This window comes from Ambystoma mexicanum, chromosome 14 (genome assembly GCF_040938575.1).
Source record: "Ambystoma mexicanum isolate Mex_15411 chromosome 14, UKY_AmexF1_1, whole genome shotgun sequence".
Taxonomy (NCBI): Eukaryota; Metazoa; Chordata; class Amphibia; order Caudata; family Ambystomatidae; genus Ambystoma; species Ambystoma mexicanum.
Window position 1 is genome coordinate 70,082,219 of NC_090940.1, and position 19,644 is coordinate 70,101,862.

General features: G+C 45.0%; 1 protein-coding gene across 1 annotated transcript in view; it reads left to right on the forward strand.

The window, feature by feature from the left end:
* Window positions 1-1,872: 1,872 nt before the first annotated feature.
* The window catches only part of LOC138527160 (aspartic and glutamic acid-rich protein-like), a 35,823-nt gene continuing 18,051 nt past the window's right edge, over window positions 1,873-19,644 (forward strand). The window contains exon 1 of the mRNA XM_069638267.1: window positions 1,873-2,017. Within this exon, the coding sequence (XP_069494368.1) occupies window positions 1,873-2,017 (145 nt within the window). The remainder of the gene's footprint in view (window positions 2,018-19,644) is intronic.

Genomic DNA, 19,644 nt, shown 5'->3' on the forward strand with positions numbered 1-19,644 from the left:
CGAGATAAAAGATCCTGAAAATGCGATAACAGAAGAGAAATGGGATGATCAGGAACAGCCAGCAAATCTGAGTGATTTAATTGAGCTGATGGATAATAACAGCGACGAAGAAGATTGGGAAAGTATCAGTCTATCAAAATTGGCAAACCATAGACAACTGGGATACCACAGATACAATCTCAAATTCTAAGGATCATAAGAAATTGAAGCCTCAACGAGAGACTGTCCCGAAAAACATCGGGAATCCAGGAAGAAGATCGGAGCCATTGATGAGAGAACTTGACACAGAAAAGGAACCTGTCAAATTCAGAACCCTGGAACAAAAAAGAAAAAAACAGGACAACAAAGGGATGAAAGAACGAAAGAGACAGGATATCCCCAGCCCAAAACCAAAAAACGACACAAAAGATAATAAGCATATCGAAGCTAAGAAAAGTGAAGTGTTGCCTCTGCCACCTCCAAAGAAATCCATTCTATTTAAAGGGTGCTATCTGAAACTAGAAACCGCAGCAAATGGACCCTAAAGGGTGGTACTAAATAGGAGCTCTGCAATCAAGTTTCGCAACTTCATACGATATCAACTGAAGATATAAAAATAGTTGAATTCCCAAAGGAACAGAGGATGGACCAAGTCATTCTACATCTGTCTTCCAATAAGACCAAACAGAAATTCCTGGCGGCGAGTGACACCCTAAAAAAAAGGGGATTTCGGTTGGAGGATCTGGACGATGATTTTAGGCAAAAGGAAGAAAAATCAGCAACAGAACAAAGAAAAGAAGTGAAAGATGTGATTCCAGTATATAACAAAGACAAAGCGACAGAAAAAAAGCATACAAAAATTAAATCAGTTGCTGAGACACCAATGGAAAAGGTCGAAAAAGTAAAAGAAGGGGGGAAAAATCATAAAGGAAACCCTGCAACAACCATAAAAAGCTATGAGGCAATGAAAACCTTGAGGTTCACAGACGACAATTGGGAAAACCCAAAGAGGATAAAAAGTAAGCCAAATAAAGTAGACAACAACAAAAAATATTGGTCATGGATGGCAAATCCCTTGATCTCTAAGAAGAAACAATAGAGTAAGGAAAGCCAGCAGAAGCCGGCCCTCTGTGCCTCATGGAACACTAGAGGATTTAAACAACTGCTCTCTAAAGACAGTTCCTTTTTGGCCAAATATGATCTCATTTCAATTCAAGAATCATGGCTACGAGAACCTCCAACGTGTGAGGGCTATGAAGTGTACATAAACCCGGCCAGAAAGGGACCAAAGGGAAGACCATTTGGAGGCCTCATGATACTAAAGAAACTGGATAGTCCACTAAAAGTGTTAGAACATCACATACCGAACCCACACGTGCAAATACTCAAAATAAGACTTGAAGCAGATGACATGAAAACTGCGATACAAATGATCCTTATAAATACCTATTGGAGTGAAAATATGACAGGACCAGTGAGCTACTTAAAATCAATTATGAATGTAATTGATAAATCCATGTTGGATGAGAAAGATCAGCTGATATTATTAAATGGTGACCTAAACATGAAATTGCTGGACAAAGAGGGTACAATTAAAGAAATAGAACATCTACTAGGAAAGGAAAAAACATGGATAAAGGAAATGAGAATTCGTGAGATGAAGATGTTAAACGGCCAGACAAAAGGAGACTTGTTGGGAGCAAATACATGGCACAGTGGAAAATCAGGAGCATGTCTTGACTACTGTTTTGTTGGAGGAAACACGTTGGAGTGGATAAAGTCCTTCACAATAATTAAACAAACAAGTAGTGACCACTGTCTGCTAGCCATTGAACTCGCCTGGGAAATAAGGTCTACTATAGCGAGTGAAAGATCAATGGAAACTGAGGTGTCATGGGGAAGAAACCGATTGAGACTAAAAAAAAGATAATCCCAAAATTGGTGCAGGGTTATAAAGATGCAATAAGCAAAGATGAGGAGGTGGTCGAGTATAAATGGCTACTGGAAGCCTACGAGGTCAAGTATGACCCTACCAAAAGTAAGCAAATAAAAAAAAAACATGCGTATGATGAACATCTAGTGGCTAGGCAAAAACAATATAGAGCAGAGCTCAGATGTGTAAAAAAGGGTAATCGTATAGAGAAACCTGAACTACTGAAGAAGTGTCGCCTAAGCTATAAAAATTGGCTGCGTGTAACTCGTCATCTAAGAATGCAAAGGGATGCCGAGAAAATGTTAGCCGCAATATCAACGAATAATGCTAGAAGTACATGGGACTTACTTAACAACAGGGAACGTAACCAATCGGCTATAGGAATTAACTAAGTCTCAGAGGAAAATTTGTTCCAACACTATACTGCACTATATGAAGGAGAAACCCAGGGACAAATCATAAATGAGAGGCCCGACAAACACCATGGGCACTGGAATTTGATAGAGATGACATCGTAATTCTAATTAAGAAACTCAGTACTTCCAGAGCAGCAGGCCCAGATGGTATCTCCAACAAGCTGCCAAAAAAAAATATTGAGAGGACTGGGCTGATCTAATATATACTCTATTCCAACAAATTAAAAAAGCTAGACAAATACCAACCACGTGGATGGAGGCTTACATCATACCGATCTACAAGAAGGGAGATCCGGGAAACCCCAGGAATTACAGGCCAATAGCGCTCCTAGATTCAATTGGCAAGTTATTTGCATCACTTCTATTAAGGGATCTAAAAAAATGGGCCACCCAGGCTAAAGTCTTGGATGAAAGGCAAACAGCCTTCGTTAGTGGAGTAGGCAGCGCTCTGAATTTGTTTTTGATTAACCTGCTGAAGGCCAAGACTTTAGCAGGGAAAACAAAACTCTATTTAGCTTTCATCGACCTCGAACAAGCTTTCGATGGAATAAATAGAGAACGTCTGTGGTCAAAATTGAAGATGTGGGGATGTCCAAAGGACCTGTTGAAAGCCATCCAAGCCCTATATACTGATACCTCAATCAAGGTCCAAATTACAGGAAATGGAGGGCTATCTAGGAAGATTAAAACCTCCAGGGGAATTAAACAGGGATGTGCGTTAGCTCCCTTCCTCTTTGTATTGTATATGGCCGACATGAAGACTACCCAAGAGCAGATTCGTGCATTCCCGCCGAAGGTAAACGGAAGAGAGATACCGTGGATGCTATATGCGGATGACGCGGTATTCGTAGACCAGACGCCAATAGGCCTGCAAAGACGGATTGAGTCATTCAATAAATATCTAAAAGATAACAGCATGAAGATCAACATCAAGAAATCTATGATCCTAACCATGAGATCTGGCAAGTGAAGAAAATCTGCAGAAAAATCTCAGACGTGGTCTCTGGAAAATGAAAAACTGAAGGAAGTGGAAACCACAATGTATTTTGGGATAATGATAAATAGAAATTGTAACGAACAAGCACATTATACATTGATTCGGGAAAAACTAACGCCCCTGACAAATCAAGGAATCTGCTTACATAGCAGGTATGGCAAATTTTCCCTAGCTCCAATAGTAACCTTTTTCAAGCAAAAAGTGGTGGCGGTCATCACGTATGGTGCTGAAGCACTCTTAGCCTTGAGATGGGAAGTCTGGAACATATGTGAGGCCTACTTTTGGCGAAAGATCCTGCGCCTTCTGACATCGCTACCGATGGAGCTCATAAGAACAGAGCTCAGGCTTCAGTCTGTGGCTTCAATTGCTCTTTGGAAAACCCTATCCTTGTATAGAAAGTGTATCCTCGACAACCCATCCAAGCCGTTTGAAATCTTAATGCAGAGGGAAGTACCAAATGAGGATACTATGCTTCGAAATTGGAAAAGAAGATGCAAAGCTAGCTTGAAACAGGCAAACCTTTCGGAAGACACCCTAAAGGAAAACCCAGATAAGGCCAAAAGATCCATCCGGGAAAAGGACTGGGAGGAAACACAGGAGCAAAGATTGAAAAGAAATCAATGTCATAATATTGTCTGGGAAAAAAAAGGTTTGAATATGCTACCACCCTACCTGCTGAAATTCCCCTCTCACCATTACTGAGATCTGTTGATGCGCTGCAGACTTAACATCTGGCACGCAGAGAGGTCAAATGGAAAAGAAGGCAAATTGAAAAATCAACTGCATACTGTAGATTCTGCAAAACTAAAGACCAACTTGAAACTATCAGACATGTAATGTTATCCTGCCCGGCCTTGAAATCGAAAAGGGAGAACTACTTGGGTAATTACACGAGCAACATCACTGAGGAGACGGAAGAAGAATACTGGGAACGGCTCCTGACCGTTGATAAGGTCGGCAGAACCCTTGACGCATTAAAATTTGTTGAACTATTAAACCTGGATCAGGAGGAAGAGGATATTGGACCTAGAGATAATTCTAATTCTAATGAGGCAAACTAGATCTACTTAAATAACTATTTAAATAACTCCTTCATTAACTACCTCTGACCAATTGATGGGACAAGGTGCAGTTGAGGGAACAAACTATGGCTATGGTTCTACTGAATGAAAATGAACTAAATAATGAAATAATGGAGTAATTAACTGATGTTTAAGATTTAAATATGTTTAACCAATAAAACAAAAAAAACAAACATAAGGTTTGAAAAATTGCCTATCTAATCCTAAATCTAAGGATGGGAGCAAGCTACGACCATCAAATAATAATAACGCAGTCCTAGTGGTGTATTGTCAAAATAAAAAGGTCTAAGCTAATAAACCTATTGCCAATTCTTACTTATAAATAGAAATGGTGTGGGAAACAATGTTATACAAAAGAATAGTGTTCAAGAATTGATATGTCTGTATAGTTGAGCCGTTAGCTTCCCTTCCCCACGTTTTCAGCACAGGACAAGGCGGCACGCTCGAGCTTAGCACACACTCTGGCTTTTCTAGCATGAGGATGCAGTTCAAAATCTCAATATCAGGACCTTCTGTGCCAAGGTCCTGTTGCCATTCAAAGTCTTCGTATTTCAGAGGGCCTGATACATTAAACAAACCTTCAAAGTTCCTTTCTCCTGAGGATTCTCATATGCACAACATCTGGTGATTCACTGTTCACCCAGGGTCCTCCTCCGCCGGGCTCAGACCCACTTTAGCACAAAACCTTCAATTGGTCTCCCTCTGCCAGGCTCTGACCAAATTTATTTTGTTTTCCAAACTTTCTTTACCATATCAAAATCAAAGACTTTCGACTGTGCGCAGGATTTTGTTTGACCCATCGCAGGACTACTTTTATTCACAGTTCTTTGTTCTCTTCTTAACATACCCCTTTAATTCTTACTTCTGCCACTTCTCAGCTGGATACCTCACAGAGACCTTTGATTGAGCACCCACGCAGTGCCGGACCACTCTGTCAAAGGTATCATATCTTGCTTTTCAAAGTTTAAACACTCATCACTAGTTCAACTTTACTTGCGTCTTTTATTACACATGTTTTAACAATGTTCGTTCCAGTGCTCGCTATACAATGTTGCTGTTTGCAACCTTGGCCTCAACACAGACCGGTCTTGTATCAGTATCCCCAACTCACCAGCTGTGTTGATTTCACTGACGCTGCTTTTGTTCTTGGAGCCAAGGACGGTCCCACAGTGGCTGCTGCTTCTCCCCACCTTCATTAGTGACGCAGGAGGGCCCCAGGTATCTCCTACACACAATACAGGATTCTTCAGTCTGGTTTCCTGGTGTTACACTTTCTAATCTCGAGGGCTCTTGAAAGTAACAATTTCTTGTCGGAAAGTTCAAGGGAATTTCCCTCCTTGCGATCCCTTCTTGTTTTGCTGTCTTTCCTCTCTCATTCAGCTGCCGTCTTGAAACTGCTATTTTCCTGTGTGTTTTGCCTCACTCCAAGTGTGCTCTCATGCTCTGCCATTTATCCATGTGGGCAAGCTTAATGGAAGTCAGGTGTGAGTGATGGTCAATTATTGCCTGACCTCGTCTGACCATTGCATTGGGACACGCCGGGTATACTGGTTGGGTGTTAGTCTGTTTTCTCCCAGAGCAGGCTGTCTGTGTGAAAGTGTTTGTGTAGGAAAAGGGGGGGTGGGTAGAGTTCCTACGTATCCTATTGGAAGGAAGGGGTAAAGGTATACAGCGAAGGGGATACTGCGTCTTGCCATCCGGCGTCCCACTCTCTGAAGAACCCTCAACCAGGTGATCCTCCCACACTGGTCCACCCCCAGGAACTGGATCCAAAAGCGATGGCTGTGTTCTGGCCACCTGGATGACAGATCCCCAGGGACTAGTGGCTGAGACACCTTCTGGTTTCTCACACCAAACATATATGTTAAGAAAATAATAAACTCCCTTCTGTGGTGGTAAGTAACATGAGGGGCATAAGGACTGATCTTGTTTTCAAAGATCAGGCTCATGACCCCTGTTAGGTTTGCCTGATAGTACACCATGGGCACTTGAGGACATGTGATCGCTCACAGAGGCCTCTGATTGCTGAGTGGAACACTGGTCCTGATGTTGTGGTACCCCCAATGTTACATGTGCTACTCCAGGGTAAGCGAAATACAGGGGAACCTCATGGTTGGAAAAATGTGGATGTTTTCGGTCAATAGAAATCAACACTTCAAATCCCCACAAGGGTGCAGATCAACAGTGGACGTTCTCACTCTTGGGTGACACGTTACGCCTCTGAAGACATGGAGGAAAATCAGCAACAAGCTTGCAGAGGAATCACAGGACATGGTCTGGGTTGGAGAAACAGTGAACTGCTTCTGCAGGTGACCAGTGCAGCTGTCTGGAGTAAAAGTTGCAGCTCTGATTACCAGAAAATGCTGTCAGAGTCCAGCGGCTGCAGTTCATGTAGGACAAGGGCTTTTTGATGCCCCAACAGTTATTACAGGATTTTCTTTTGCCTGTTACCTTCATACAAACAGGCCGCAGGTTCTTTAAGCTACTGGTGGTCCAGTTATCAGGTGCTTCAAGATCTCTCATCTGCAGAATGAAGAGAAGCAAGACTTTCTCTGATTGCTGGGAATTTTTGAGGCTTGGGATCTGACTGTGCCTCCTTGGTCCAGGATGAGATTGGTGACAGTTTGTTTCTTGCCCTCGCAGGACAAGGCCATAGTGTTGAGAAATGCAGGTGCACAGGAGACGCTGCTCATTGATAAATAGCACGTTGCGGTATGTTCCACACTTCTGATCCCTTAAGAACTGAGGATCGGACCCCCTGCGGCAAAGCACTCGCAGTACAAGGCTGCGGTGCTGAGCGAGGCAGGTGCGTAGGAGACGCTGCCTGTCGATATGTAGCATGCTGCACTACGTTCCACGCTTCTGATCCCTTAAGAACCGAGGCTCAGACCCTCTGCTGCAAAACCCTTGCAGGACAAGGCTGCAGTTTTGAGGGACGCAGGTGTGCAGGAGACACTGCCCATCGATACATAGCACGTTGCACTATGTCCCACGCTTCTGATCCCTTAAGAACCGAGGTTCTAACCCTCTGGGCAAAGCACTCGCAGGACAAGGCTGCAGTGTTGAGCGACGCAGGTGCGCAGGACACACTGCCCCTCAGTACGGTTCCACGCTTGTGATCCCTCAGGAACTGAGGAGCACACCCTCTGTGGCAAAGCCCTTGCAGGACAAGGCCACAGAGTTCAACAATACAATACAGGTGCGCAGGAGATGCGTAGCACAATGCGCTACATTCCATGCTTCTGATCCCTTAAAAACTGAGGATCAGACCCTCTGCGGAAAAGCCCTTGCAGGACAAGGCCACAGTGTTAAGCGACTGTTTGTTTCTATAAGTGCATGGATATATATTCACAACCCCAGCACACTACATGAAGAAACCTCAGACGCAGGACCGCAATTAATTACACAGACACACACTCAGCTAGATTATAAAATGTCTCTTATACGGCCTATTTATTCATCAAAAGCATACAGAAATGAATAAAAACAACAAGAATAATAAGTAATGAAAATGGGTTAGATAAAATACTTCACCATTGACACAGCTTTACAGTACATCCTCATCTCACCAGAAAACTGCACTGGAAAGCTCCCACACAGGCAGGCAGGGAGAGTGTTTGTATCAACCGGCCCTGGAGGGATGTTTCCATCCTCCAGTGAAGCTTTCTCTGTCTGACTGCTCAGGTGCCCCTCTTTTTTAAAACCATTGCAAAAGCATGATGGCATTTTCTAGAACTTTCTGGCTTTTTGTAAGTCTCTACCTGTTGAAAGTTTACTTGTGCCCCAAGCCGGAGTGACTCATGGCAACCTGCAAGCGGCAAAGCTTTCCCTTTCTCATGAGAGCGTGAAAACAGCTATATAACTTTTCTTCAGCTTTGCAAGATTCCCTCGCAATGTTATCAAATACCAGTTGGCACCTTCTTCAAAACAGTCCTTGAAGCAATGCAGAAGCAAGAAAACAGGTTTGCCAGTTGCAGAATACAAACCACGTTACGAGTTCACATCAAATGCAGCTTTCACTGAGGCCTGACGAAAATGTGCAGATTTCACTGAGGAGAGAATCATATTAAAGAAACTTCTGTGACTCCACAAATCCTCACCAACACCTACTCTTTACATGGAATTGGGATTGAGACTGATCCAGAGAGAGGACAATTTTAGGCAAGCACTTTTGTGGTTGAGGCTTTGGTAGTGTAATGAGCTAAGAAGTTACCAAGATGATGTCTTCCACATTCTGGAGACCGAAGGTGGTAAATCACTGCCATGGCTCACCCATGTTAAAATACTTTGGGACAATTGGGACTTTCAGATCTATGGCTAGAACCCCAGGCCATTAACAGAGCACACTGCTTGGAAGCTACGAACCTTGCCAGATCTGTCTCGGAGGCTGAATTAGCAATTGAATGCTGGCTACTCTCAGGGGCTACCACATATCTAGTAGGTAAGATAAGACTGGGTTTCGAGAATTATTTAGATATGATAAAACCCCAATACTCACGTAACCTCTATATGAATTTTAGAATCTCTCATTTAAACCTGGCTAGCATTACTAAGAAGTGGGCCCCCAATGGGAGTGGACTATGCTCCATGTGTTCGGCAGTGGAGGAGACCCTGCCTCACTTTCTCTTTTTTTGTGTTGGTTACCAAGACCCCAGAAGGAGGCTTTTGATTCCCCTACTGATCGAAAATGGTGTACGCAATATAGACTCTGCGCTCCTCTTCTTACGAAAATGTGATGTGATAAAAGTGGACTACTGTGTTGCCACCTATTTGACTCAAGCCTGGAGAGCGAGGGGAAAGTGTTAAAAGTGTGTAACGGGGAGTGCCTAATGGCTCATAATGGCCCAATGTGAACCCCTAGAGAGGCCTTTAATATGATTTTATAGTCACAGGTAGTACTTTTAACAAGGTTAAAATTGATCTTTTAGAAACTGGAATTCCCAGTATTGATAAATGAACTCAAACAATGTTGTACACTTGTGTTATTTAAAAATGGCAAATTTGTGTTTTGTGTATGTAATTGTGGCTGGATGACGATGTATCGAATAAGAATCTTTTTGAACTGAACTGGTGAGACAGAAATCACTATTAACTTACCAAAGTGCAGTGAATAAGGGTGATTTCCCAAAATTCTCTCCCACCCCTGGAAAGCCCTCCTAGCAATAACATTGTTGAACCAGGAAGGACTTGAGTGCATACAGCCTAACAAGACAGCAGCTGAAAAGTGCTTCCTAGCAAATGACGCTGATCTAGCTATCCGTGTAAGTGTTGAGGTACATCATTAAGGTGATCAGAGAACATGCTTTTGGGACATAGCCAGAATCCTCAAGAAATATCGACAAGCAACCCCAGTATTCAGTCCTCTTTTTTGGAGGAGGCGTAGCAGAGAAACAGGTGTCTCCAAGCTTGTATAAGTGCCCCGAAAATCATCTTCTAATTTGCCATCTGATGAAGGCACCGGAACTCCTTCATCTTAGAACGAGATGCAGCTGTATTACCCAAATTGTTTGTTTACAATTGTTCGAATGATACAATTGTTCGAATAACAGGGGTCTGAATTGACCTTCTGCACAATTGACCGTATGGTCATTTTAATATATATAATGGGCTGGGTTGTGGTATGTTGGGTGTCTTGACCCACGTGCAAGTAATCATGCTACAACATTTGGTGCTGTGGGCTTAGAAAAGTCAAGATGGCGGAAAACCCACATGTGCGCCGAAATCCAGGAAAGCTGCGCAGTTTGTGCGCCCACCAAAATGGTTGCCTCACTTGCCACCCACCAGTGCGAGAATGAAAGGCCGGGTTGCCATGAGGGAAATGGGTTGCCAAAGGAAAAACAGTAGCGCCGGTTAGCTTCAAAGCGCTTTAAAACCACCATTGGACTACCCGCACAGTAGTCTGAAACCATTGGGAATGGCAATGCTGATTGCCAAATGCAACTTAGAATTGTGGGGAATTCATTTGTTAAATCCCAAAAATGGGTGCAGTACCAGTACTCACCACTATCCAAAAGCCGGCGTTTTAAAACCACCCTGTGTTTCTCTGAAGGCAGGCTCAAAATGCCTATTTTCAAACATTACAATATGTGCAAAATATTCACTGAACACCAGCAGACATTTGGCAGAATGGAGTTTTGTGTGCCTACAAAATCTGGGAAATGAAGAGCCCAGAACAATGCTTATAACAAAACTGGCTGAGCTATGGAGTCAGCAGTTTAAGTTGCACTGGATTTAAAGACACTAAAATCGAAAATGTTTAGATTAAATGAGTGACCTATGTTTGGTGTCACATGCCTTTGTAACTGTTGAAATGTCATAGTTTTGCACTTAGAATCAGCATTCTAGCTGCATGTGTAAAATTGCAAGTTAATTTAAAAAGCAACAAAAAAAACATGACAGTTAGCTGAAAGTCTGGCTTAAGGAACTTGATTTTGCTTGACAACTACCCCCATCAGGAGTGAAACTTGAGTCACAGCTGTGTTCCCAGGACTATCTGCCTTTTTGCTGGCCACACTAAGAATGTACCATCTATCTGATAATTGAATTACCTGTGCTCTGCAGGAGAGTGAACAATGCAACTCCCTTCACCCAGGCAGAGGGTTTATTGAGAGGATCATAAATGGCTTCCTCTTGAACAATGAGCCTTTCAGGACCCAAGCAAATCTTATATTGCAGGGGTCGTAAAAGTGGCTTACTCTTGGCAGAAACTGGGAGGGGGAGAAACTGGAGACAGAAGCTGGCTTGGCAGAACTGGATAAACCAGTATTTCTACCTTGTGCTGAGAGGAAACCACACCCCTTTGGAGCCAGAACATAACTTTAAAAAGATGGATCATTCATAGAGCGGACATGTGAAAATTTTATAAATGATACCATAATTCTTGTGATTTTTCTGCCCACAGTTTAAGAGGTTTTTAGAACCGGTGGTATGTTCAGGGGGGTGTCAGCGGAAAAGTGGATATTACTCTAAATGTATGCATGTTAAAAATCTGAAACTTCATCAGTTAATGTCCATACTCCCTGCGCACATGTATGTAAAGTTGGGTCAATGTCAGAAATTGAAAAATCAGTTAAAAAGTCAATTATGTGCCATTTCTGAATGCAAGCTCTTAGAAACAACAGATTTGGACAGAGACATGGCTAAATTCAGCCACACCATGTATATGTAATTTCAAGCAACTGTGTAACTGTGAAATATGTCTTTTGTTATCAAATATAGAATGTGTGCAATCTGACAGAGGAGTGTCCTATCTGCAAGCCATAAAATGACATCACTCTGACACAACTTAGCTTCACCAATCAAGTGAGGAATGGAAATTTGACCAATGACAAGTGAGAGGGGCAAGTTTAGTTATGACCAACATACCCACCCACTCTCAAAACACATAAAAGCAGACAGACAGGACAGATAGGGACCTTCAATTCCATTTGCTGCAACGCGCTCTGCCGGACCATACAACATCCAGAGATCCAGACTTCAAATTCATCAACCTCCAGAAAGCCAAACTAGAGACTTCAATCTATCCAGAACTAAGAGACCAGACCAGAGAGCGAGCAGTTCCAGAGACCAGACGCTGTGCCCAGAGAGAGACCAGAGCCCAGTCTAAAACCCTGACCAGATCCGTGATGAGGCCCATTTAATTCAAGAATAGTGAGTACCCAGCAGAACTGTATAGAACCAATCTCTTAGTTTAAATTCATCTAATTCAATCTATTTAACCTAAGTAGAACTGCCTGATAGCTCCAAATCTGTCACCTGTCATTCTAGCTGCAAAATCTGTCACTTGTCATTTTGAGCTTTTAAAATTTCAAATCTGAAAAACGACCTTCACAAAATCACTCATATCTCCGCGACCGTTTGTCTTAGAGACTTGCAGTAACTTTCATTTGGAAGCTGAGATCCTAGGCTTTCCTAGGACCCCAAAACGATAGAGATAGTCCTTGTGGTTCCTCTGTAATAGCGCTCGGCGCATCCGCGAATTTTGCCGCGATTTGCAAATTTCTTCACGTGTAAAAAGACAGCAGTTTTGCTTTTCCTTGCCAAAAACTTCGTTTACCTGCTAGTTACTACTAAAGCATTGTTAAGGTGATCCTGAATTCATAGAGAGTAGCTATCACTCACCCTGAACCTCTGAAAGGGAATTAAAAGCATTTTAGCATATTTTTCAATTCATTGCCAGCACATATAAAGCATTTTGCCTGTGTTTTCAAAACTCCTATCTGTTTTCTGTAGTGTGAGCTTGCTGGGGTGAACTGAATTACAGTTGATTGCATTTCTGAGAACTGTGTGCTTCCTTCCATTTCCTTGCATTGCATCAAGGGGGGGAGGGGATTGCTAGAGAAAAGTGATTACATTGTTTTGTTGAAATCATATTGAGTATTTTCTATACTGCATTTCATTCATTCAACATTCCATCCATTTGAACTCTATAAAGCATTCTCTACCACATTATACTTCTGTACCTATTTACCACTGTGCTACCTTATCCATTTCATGTCAACTCCTTATTGAGTATAGAGAAGCGTGTTAGTGCCAGATTCTCCGTTGTTAATCTTTATCATATCAGATTAAGTGTGATATTCAATTATTAATTTATTATAAGGTGTGACATATATATATCTATTGTTTAAATTATCAAATAAACCTTTTAACTTGCAAAACAGAACTACTTCTTGGCTCAGTGGGGTCAGGGGGATTCCAAGAGAGGTGTGTTATATAGGGGTAGTCATCCAGAACGCATGAACTGGACATAAAGATATATCAATAAGGGTTTCCATTCAGTATCCCAGACTAGGCATTGACTTAGCTGTAGTGTTGAATTGAATCCTCTTACAAAGTGGGGGCTCGTATCCGGGATTCTGGGTTAGAATACCACTTGTGCAGATTAATACAGTGTGCCAGCTGACCAGATACGCATATCCGGTCTGATCACCACGCTGTGTTACGCTGTAAAGCATTCCTCAAAAGAGACACTCCAAGAAAAGTTCTGTTCTGCAAAAATAAAATACTAACTTCTGTAAGTCAGGACAGAGACCAATCTCTAGAATGACGACCTTGGTAGATATGAAAATAGCCAGAGAGCACCTCTTGCATAAGCTATTTGTGAGAGGTGAATGGACCGAACAGGGCCAGGATGCCTGGTTGCAGGCCATCACGCGACAGGTCACTGAAACAGGGTCAGACTTATGGAGAGATCAGGGTCCATTACATGTGGCCCTGAGTGAACTATATATGGCTCCTAAGGCCAAAGATGAACACGACAAGATTGTTAGGATAGCGGCATACCTGTACCTATATATGGGAGACATGCAGGATAGATGTGCTGAAAGCCAAAATCTGGCAAATAGGCAACAGATGGCGTTAGAGAAGGTCCAATCTGACCTGGTCTCTTCTGAGCAGAGGCTGCAGAGGAGCCAGGAGTCAGAAGATGATAGTAGGCAGCACATCATTAAAATAAAGAAGGATATGGATGTGCTGCAACAGGAAAAGGTAGAACAGGATACCAGATTTCTGGCCTTGCAGAAGGAATACCAAGAAGGTTTGGACTCCCTACTGCAAAACCAGAAAAAGCTGGAGCAACAACTGGACTTCAACAGGGTATGTGCTGAGCAGGTAGTCACCCTGCAAGGCCACCTAGATAGAGTGAAGGCAGAGAGCAACAAACTAATTCTGAAAGACCTGGATACCCAGGCAGAGTTTGATCAGGAGCGCCAGAATGCTGGTGCCTTCCAAAGGCAAAGGGACGACCTGGCGGCACAGATGCAGGCTCTTAGTCAGGAAAGGGATACCTTAGGCCAGGAAGTCTGCCATTTAAAAAGAAAAATGGAAGAAAATCACCTGGCCCACCAGGGACTGGGTGACCTCCAAAAAGAACACCAGAACTTGCTAGAGCACACCAGGAGGGTGGAGGATGCTCTAGCAAGAAAGGAGCAGGCCAATAGGGACACAGCTCAGGAGGTAACCCTCCTGCAGCAAAGACTGGCCCAGTTCTCCAGGACCAACCAGGAAGTACAGAGGGAAAATGAGGCTCTCTGCCAGCACAATGAGAGGCTCCAGCAACAGGTAGCGATGCAGGAGAAACTGATAGAGTCGAGTAAGGCCTTAACAGAGGAACTGAAAGCACAAATGCAGGCTCTTGCATTGCAACAGGGAGCAGGGGCGGATAGAGATGAGGTCCGCTGGGAAAGAGAGACTCCTGACCATAACCGCAGGAGCCCTAACACCAGGGGCCTTCATCTCCCCCAGTCCCTGGACTCTACCACCCCCATGTCCCCTGGCGCACATGAGCACAGGGCCACAGGGATGGCAGATTACTATCCAGCTAAGAGTATGGGGCTCATAGGCCAGTACCACTCAGGAATGGAGGGGTGGGCATCCGGGTATGGGCACCCAAGTACAGTACAGTTCAGTGGGGAACCCCAGGAGAGTAGGCCCATTAAGGGCATCCTGAAAACCTCTGCCCAGTTAGGTCAGTGGAGGGGGTACCCATCAAATCCTGGCAGCAAGGAGGAATCTGAAGACTCCTCTGAACTGCGCAGGACACAGGAGACCAGGTCCCCACAGTCTGCCAGCCATTCCCAGGCTCGCAGAATCCGGGAAAACCTGGAAGAACAGACGGGAACCTCTGGGAGCAGTGCCTCTGAGTCCGAGGACGAATGGACAAGGGTTACCCGAACCAAAAAGGCCAATAAGGCAAAAAGGGCCTTGCTTAAGGACCCCTTAAAGCAGATTAAGGCGATCAGGAGCGTCATCACGCCTTACCATAAGAACGCTAAGTATTCTGTTTGGGAGCACTTAGAGTTGTTTGAACAAATGATGGAGACTTTCCATTTGAAGGACAGCCAAAGCTGTATTCAATATGTAAAGTGGACCTTCTCCCCGGAATACTCCAGTTTCTTTGCGGGGCTGGAGGACCAAAATCATTTAAGATGGTCCACCTATAAGGCGGCCATCTTGAAACATTTTTCTGTTCACAGAAATCCTCAAGAGGCTCGCAAGGCAGCCTACAATTTGCAATGTGGGGAGGATCAGGCCCCACAAGAATTTGTGCAGGAGTTAAAGCGTGCTTTTGCGCAGACCACCAGAAGGGTGCGCACAGATAGCAGAGAATTTATAAATACGTTTTTCCATGCCTTGCCCAAATATATCATGACCCAGCTCGTGAGGGATTTTCACGAGAAAAGATCTTTAGACTGGGTCATTGAACAGGCTACCCGGATCTATGAGGTGCAGAAACCGATAGATAGCAAAAGTAATGCCCAGAAAAACCCCAAAGCCAACAGCACCCCTGCTGCTGCCAAGGTGGCAGAGGTAAAGGTCACCCCCGTTTTGGATTTGGAGATGGGGGGGCCTAAAAACCTACCTGCACCTAATAATGCTAGGCCCAGGAGGTCCTCGGGTCAGTCACAGACAGGGAGCCAAGGAGGCAGCCCCACAAATGGGGTCCCTCGCTCTCCTGATTATGTAAGTCCCCGTTACAAGGGAAATCGACCCATCCTGGGTTATGTGTGGACTCCTCCAGCCCAAGGGGGGGGATCCAGCCAAGCACCAAACCCAGGGAACTTCCCTCCAAACTTCCCACAGGAGGGCAGAAATTTACCAAACCCTGGGCAGAACTTTTTCCCCAGATATCCACCCGACTTTCAGCCCCAAAACCATCCATCCTTCTTTCCCCAATTCCCTGAGCCCAGACCACTGAATCCGGGAGAGGGGAGGCCAAGGGTGGAGGGGTACCCAAATCTTCCCAACCCGGGGTATTACCAGAGGAGGGACAGCTACCCTTCCCGGGATCAGCCCAGGGGAGAAAACAGGGCCCCGTATCAGCCTGAGCGGGTTTCCCAGTTAGAGCGCCAGGTTCAAAACATGGCGCGGGATCTGGGTCACATACTGAGGGCTCAGCAGAACCCTCAGATCGGCATGCCGGCGCAGCACGCACCCAACTCTGGACCTGGTGCCCCAGAACAATGACGGGGGCAGCACCCCGATAACTCACCGGTTCCCAGGGAGGAGGCACAAAGGGAAGGGGGGTGTAAAGCCTTGGAGGAAGCTTCCTTCCTCACTTGTAAACAGCCCCTGGAAATCCAGGAACCGGAAACAAAATCTCTTGCCCCTGAAAGTCTGCCTCCTAAGGAGCAGAGGGGGGGTAGGAGAAACAAAGGACCCAAACAGACTCAGTTTGAGGAGGAGGTACAGGTATTCCAATTTGAGGGAGAGGGATCCTCAGAGGATCCTGGGAAAAGGATCTTCTCCTTCAGAGAGGGGGGAACCCCTCCCAAAGAAAAATGGGTCCCTAGGGATGCAAATCCAGACTGGGGAGATGTGGAGACTGAGCTACCGCCGCCCACTATCTCATCCCAGAACCAACAGCAAGAAAATCCCCTGGTTCAAACCCATCCTGGTGACTGCCTCCAAAAAGGGGGGGGCGGCCCGGAACCGGAGCCAGGGGAACCCACAATGGCTCTGATCTCCAGTTGCCAAATTTTTCTTTCAGATTCCCAAGGCTCTCCACAGAATTCTGCCCAAATCTCTTCGCTAGCGATGTCCAAAACCAGAAAGTTAGCCCACCAGTTGTCCAAAAATGTGCATTATCTGTGCCCCCTTGAGGAGAAGGAGGGAAGATATTATGCCCCGGTACAAGTACAGGGGCAGGGTACAATTTTGGCACTGGTGGACACTGGATCTCAAGCTACCCTTCGGTCCAGAAGGGCCTTTGATGAACTGAATGCAGGAAGGGGAGAGAATTACCAAATTCCTCTCACCTCCCTTCCTGGACAACTGCAGAACTTTGACGGGAAGGAAATTCCCATCGAGGGGACGGCAGACTTGGACATTAAAATTGGGCGACACAAGTTGAAACACCCGGTCATAGTTGTGACTCCAGAGGGCACCCCTTGTTTACTGGGGAATGACCTCCTGAGAAGGTTGTCACCCCTAATAGATTGTGTAAACAAGGTCCTCTGGACCCAGACTAGCCGACCAATAAAATTAAAACAGAGTGTCAACCATGTTAGTTTAAACGGCACCTGCCACATGGTTGAACAAAAACCTGACCAAGTAGAATTTCACTTCCAGAATAGCCAAATTCCAGACGTGACAGTAATAGCAGTAGGACAACAGACTGGTGATGGGGGGTCCTCTCTGTTTCTGAAAATCAACCTTCCTTCCAGTTTAAGGTGGTATTCCACGCTGGAAGGAAACACTCTGAGATTCTTTACTAATCCACAATCAGAAACTCCCACTCCTATAGTCCAGAAAGATGTGAAATCAGCTCAGAGCCTGGCTGATATTCAGCAAATTGGAGAGCAGTTGTTCATCCCTGTCCAGTTAAATGATGGGAAGGACTCTGTTCTCGCTCGAGTGTGTGTGAACAACGGTAAGAGCTTCATCAGCGAAGCCATGTTCCGCCAACTCCCAAAAGATCCAGCCATTCCCACCTTCAAACTGATAGACAAATGGGAAATGGACCTGGAAGCACCTAATTCCAAACATCTCCTGCCAAGCAGGTGTATGCTCAAAATCTCCATTGGCAACAAGAGCATAGTCCACAATTGTTGGGTCGTGCGAGACGTCCCTGACGCCTTTTACTTAGGCAGTGACATTCTCAATCGCTTTGCCATTAGTTTGGACCTAATAAACTTCAAAGCTTGGTCACGATTAGCGGATAATCCCATGGGCTTTGATGATCCAGAAAAAGCATTTAGGTCAGCTCAATTGCTACCTTATGCAGTTGAAATTCAGGTTAAAGAGGAAGTCACCATCCCAGAAAGGACCCGACAATTCTCCCTGGACGTGAAAGTTAAAAGAGGACAATATTTGCGAAACCCTGATGCTTATATACATCTAAATGCTTCTCTCCAACAGCAAGGGTTGGGGGTAAACCCAACTCCATTAGTCAACATAGAACATGACACCATTCCAATAGAGGTGGATGACAGCGACTTAAAGAGTATTACTCTAGCCGCAGGCACCATTATTGGAATGGCGGTTGATAACCGACATTTTTCCATAGACTTAGGTAATGAACTGTTAGGGCCAATCCCCAAGGACTGCTTTGACAGTGACAGTGATGACAATACAACACCAGACAGGATTTTTACCCGGCATGGGGGGAACTTCCTGGTGTACACTTCTTGCCCTTATGGTAAGGAAGATGTGACTTGTGACTTCAGGAGGGATGAGGTGATTTTCCAAGTCCATGAGGGCTGCCTTTCCCACCTGAAGCCTCCGGTCCAAATCAGCACTCTGACCAGGGACTTCTCCACCCAGCTGGAGGAGGCCGCTGAATTAGCCAAACCAGAAGTCTTTCCAGGCTTCAGGCAGATGGTGGAAGAGAGAGTCAACCTAGCTGATGCCTGTGTGACTCTGGAACAAAAGCAAAAGTTGAAACAAGTTTTCTTGGATTTCCAAGATTTCTTTGTAGTAGACTCATATGACTGTGGTCGCACCGACATCCACACAACCACAATCCCCACGGACCCTGGCATGACTCCTGTGTTTGTGAAGCAATATCGCTTGCCTCTCGCATCAATGGATTCCCTTACTGAAATAATTAAGAACCTTGAGTCCCGGGGAATAATCCGTCCAGTCCACAGCACCTTCAATAATCCGGTGCTGGGAATATTGAAGCCAAACGGCCAGTGGAGACTCTGCGCCGACCTCAGGGAGCTCAACAAACGGGTCCATACTTCCCGATGGCCTCTGCCCTACATTGACCAAGGGCTGGCCCAGATCCAGGGGTCACAGGTATTCACTGCAATAGACCTGACCAATGGATACTGGACCGTGCCTGTCAGTAGGGAGGACCAATACAAACTGGCTTTTACCTTTGGGGGCCAGCAGTATACATGGACCCGGACTCCCTTCGGATACCTCAACTCCGGCAATGAATTCAACATTTTTCTACACAAGGCCATGCCCGACTTGGGTGCAAGGGGTAACCTGGCTTATGTAGATGATGTCCTCATCAAAAGCTCAACTGTGGAGGAACACATAGCGGAGATCCGTTATGTTCTGACACAGTTGAGGGCCGCCGGAGCAAAACTTTCCTTTCAGAAAGCACAGTGGTGTAGAACCCGTGTTAATTTCTTGGGGCATGAGATTACTCCTCAGGGCCTCTGTCCCCAGGAAAAGAAAGTGGAAGCACTTCAGAAACTGAAAGACCCCACAACTCTGCGGGAACTAAGGAGCCTCCTTGGACTGACTAATTACAGCAGAAAGTTCATTGAGGGCTACGCAGAG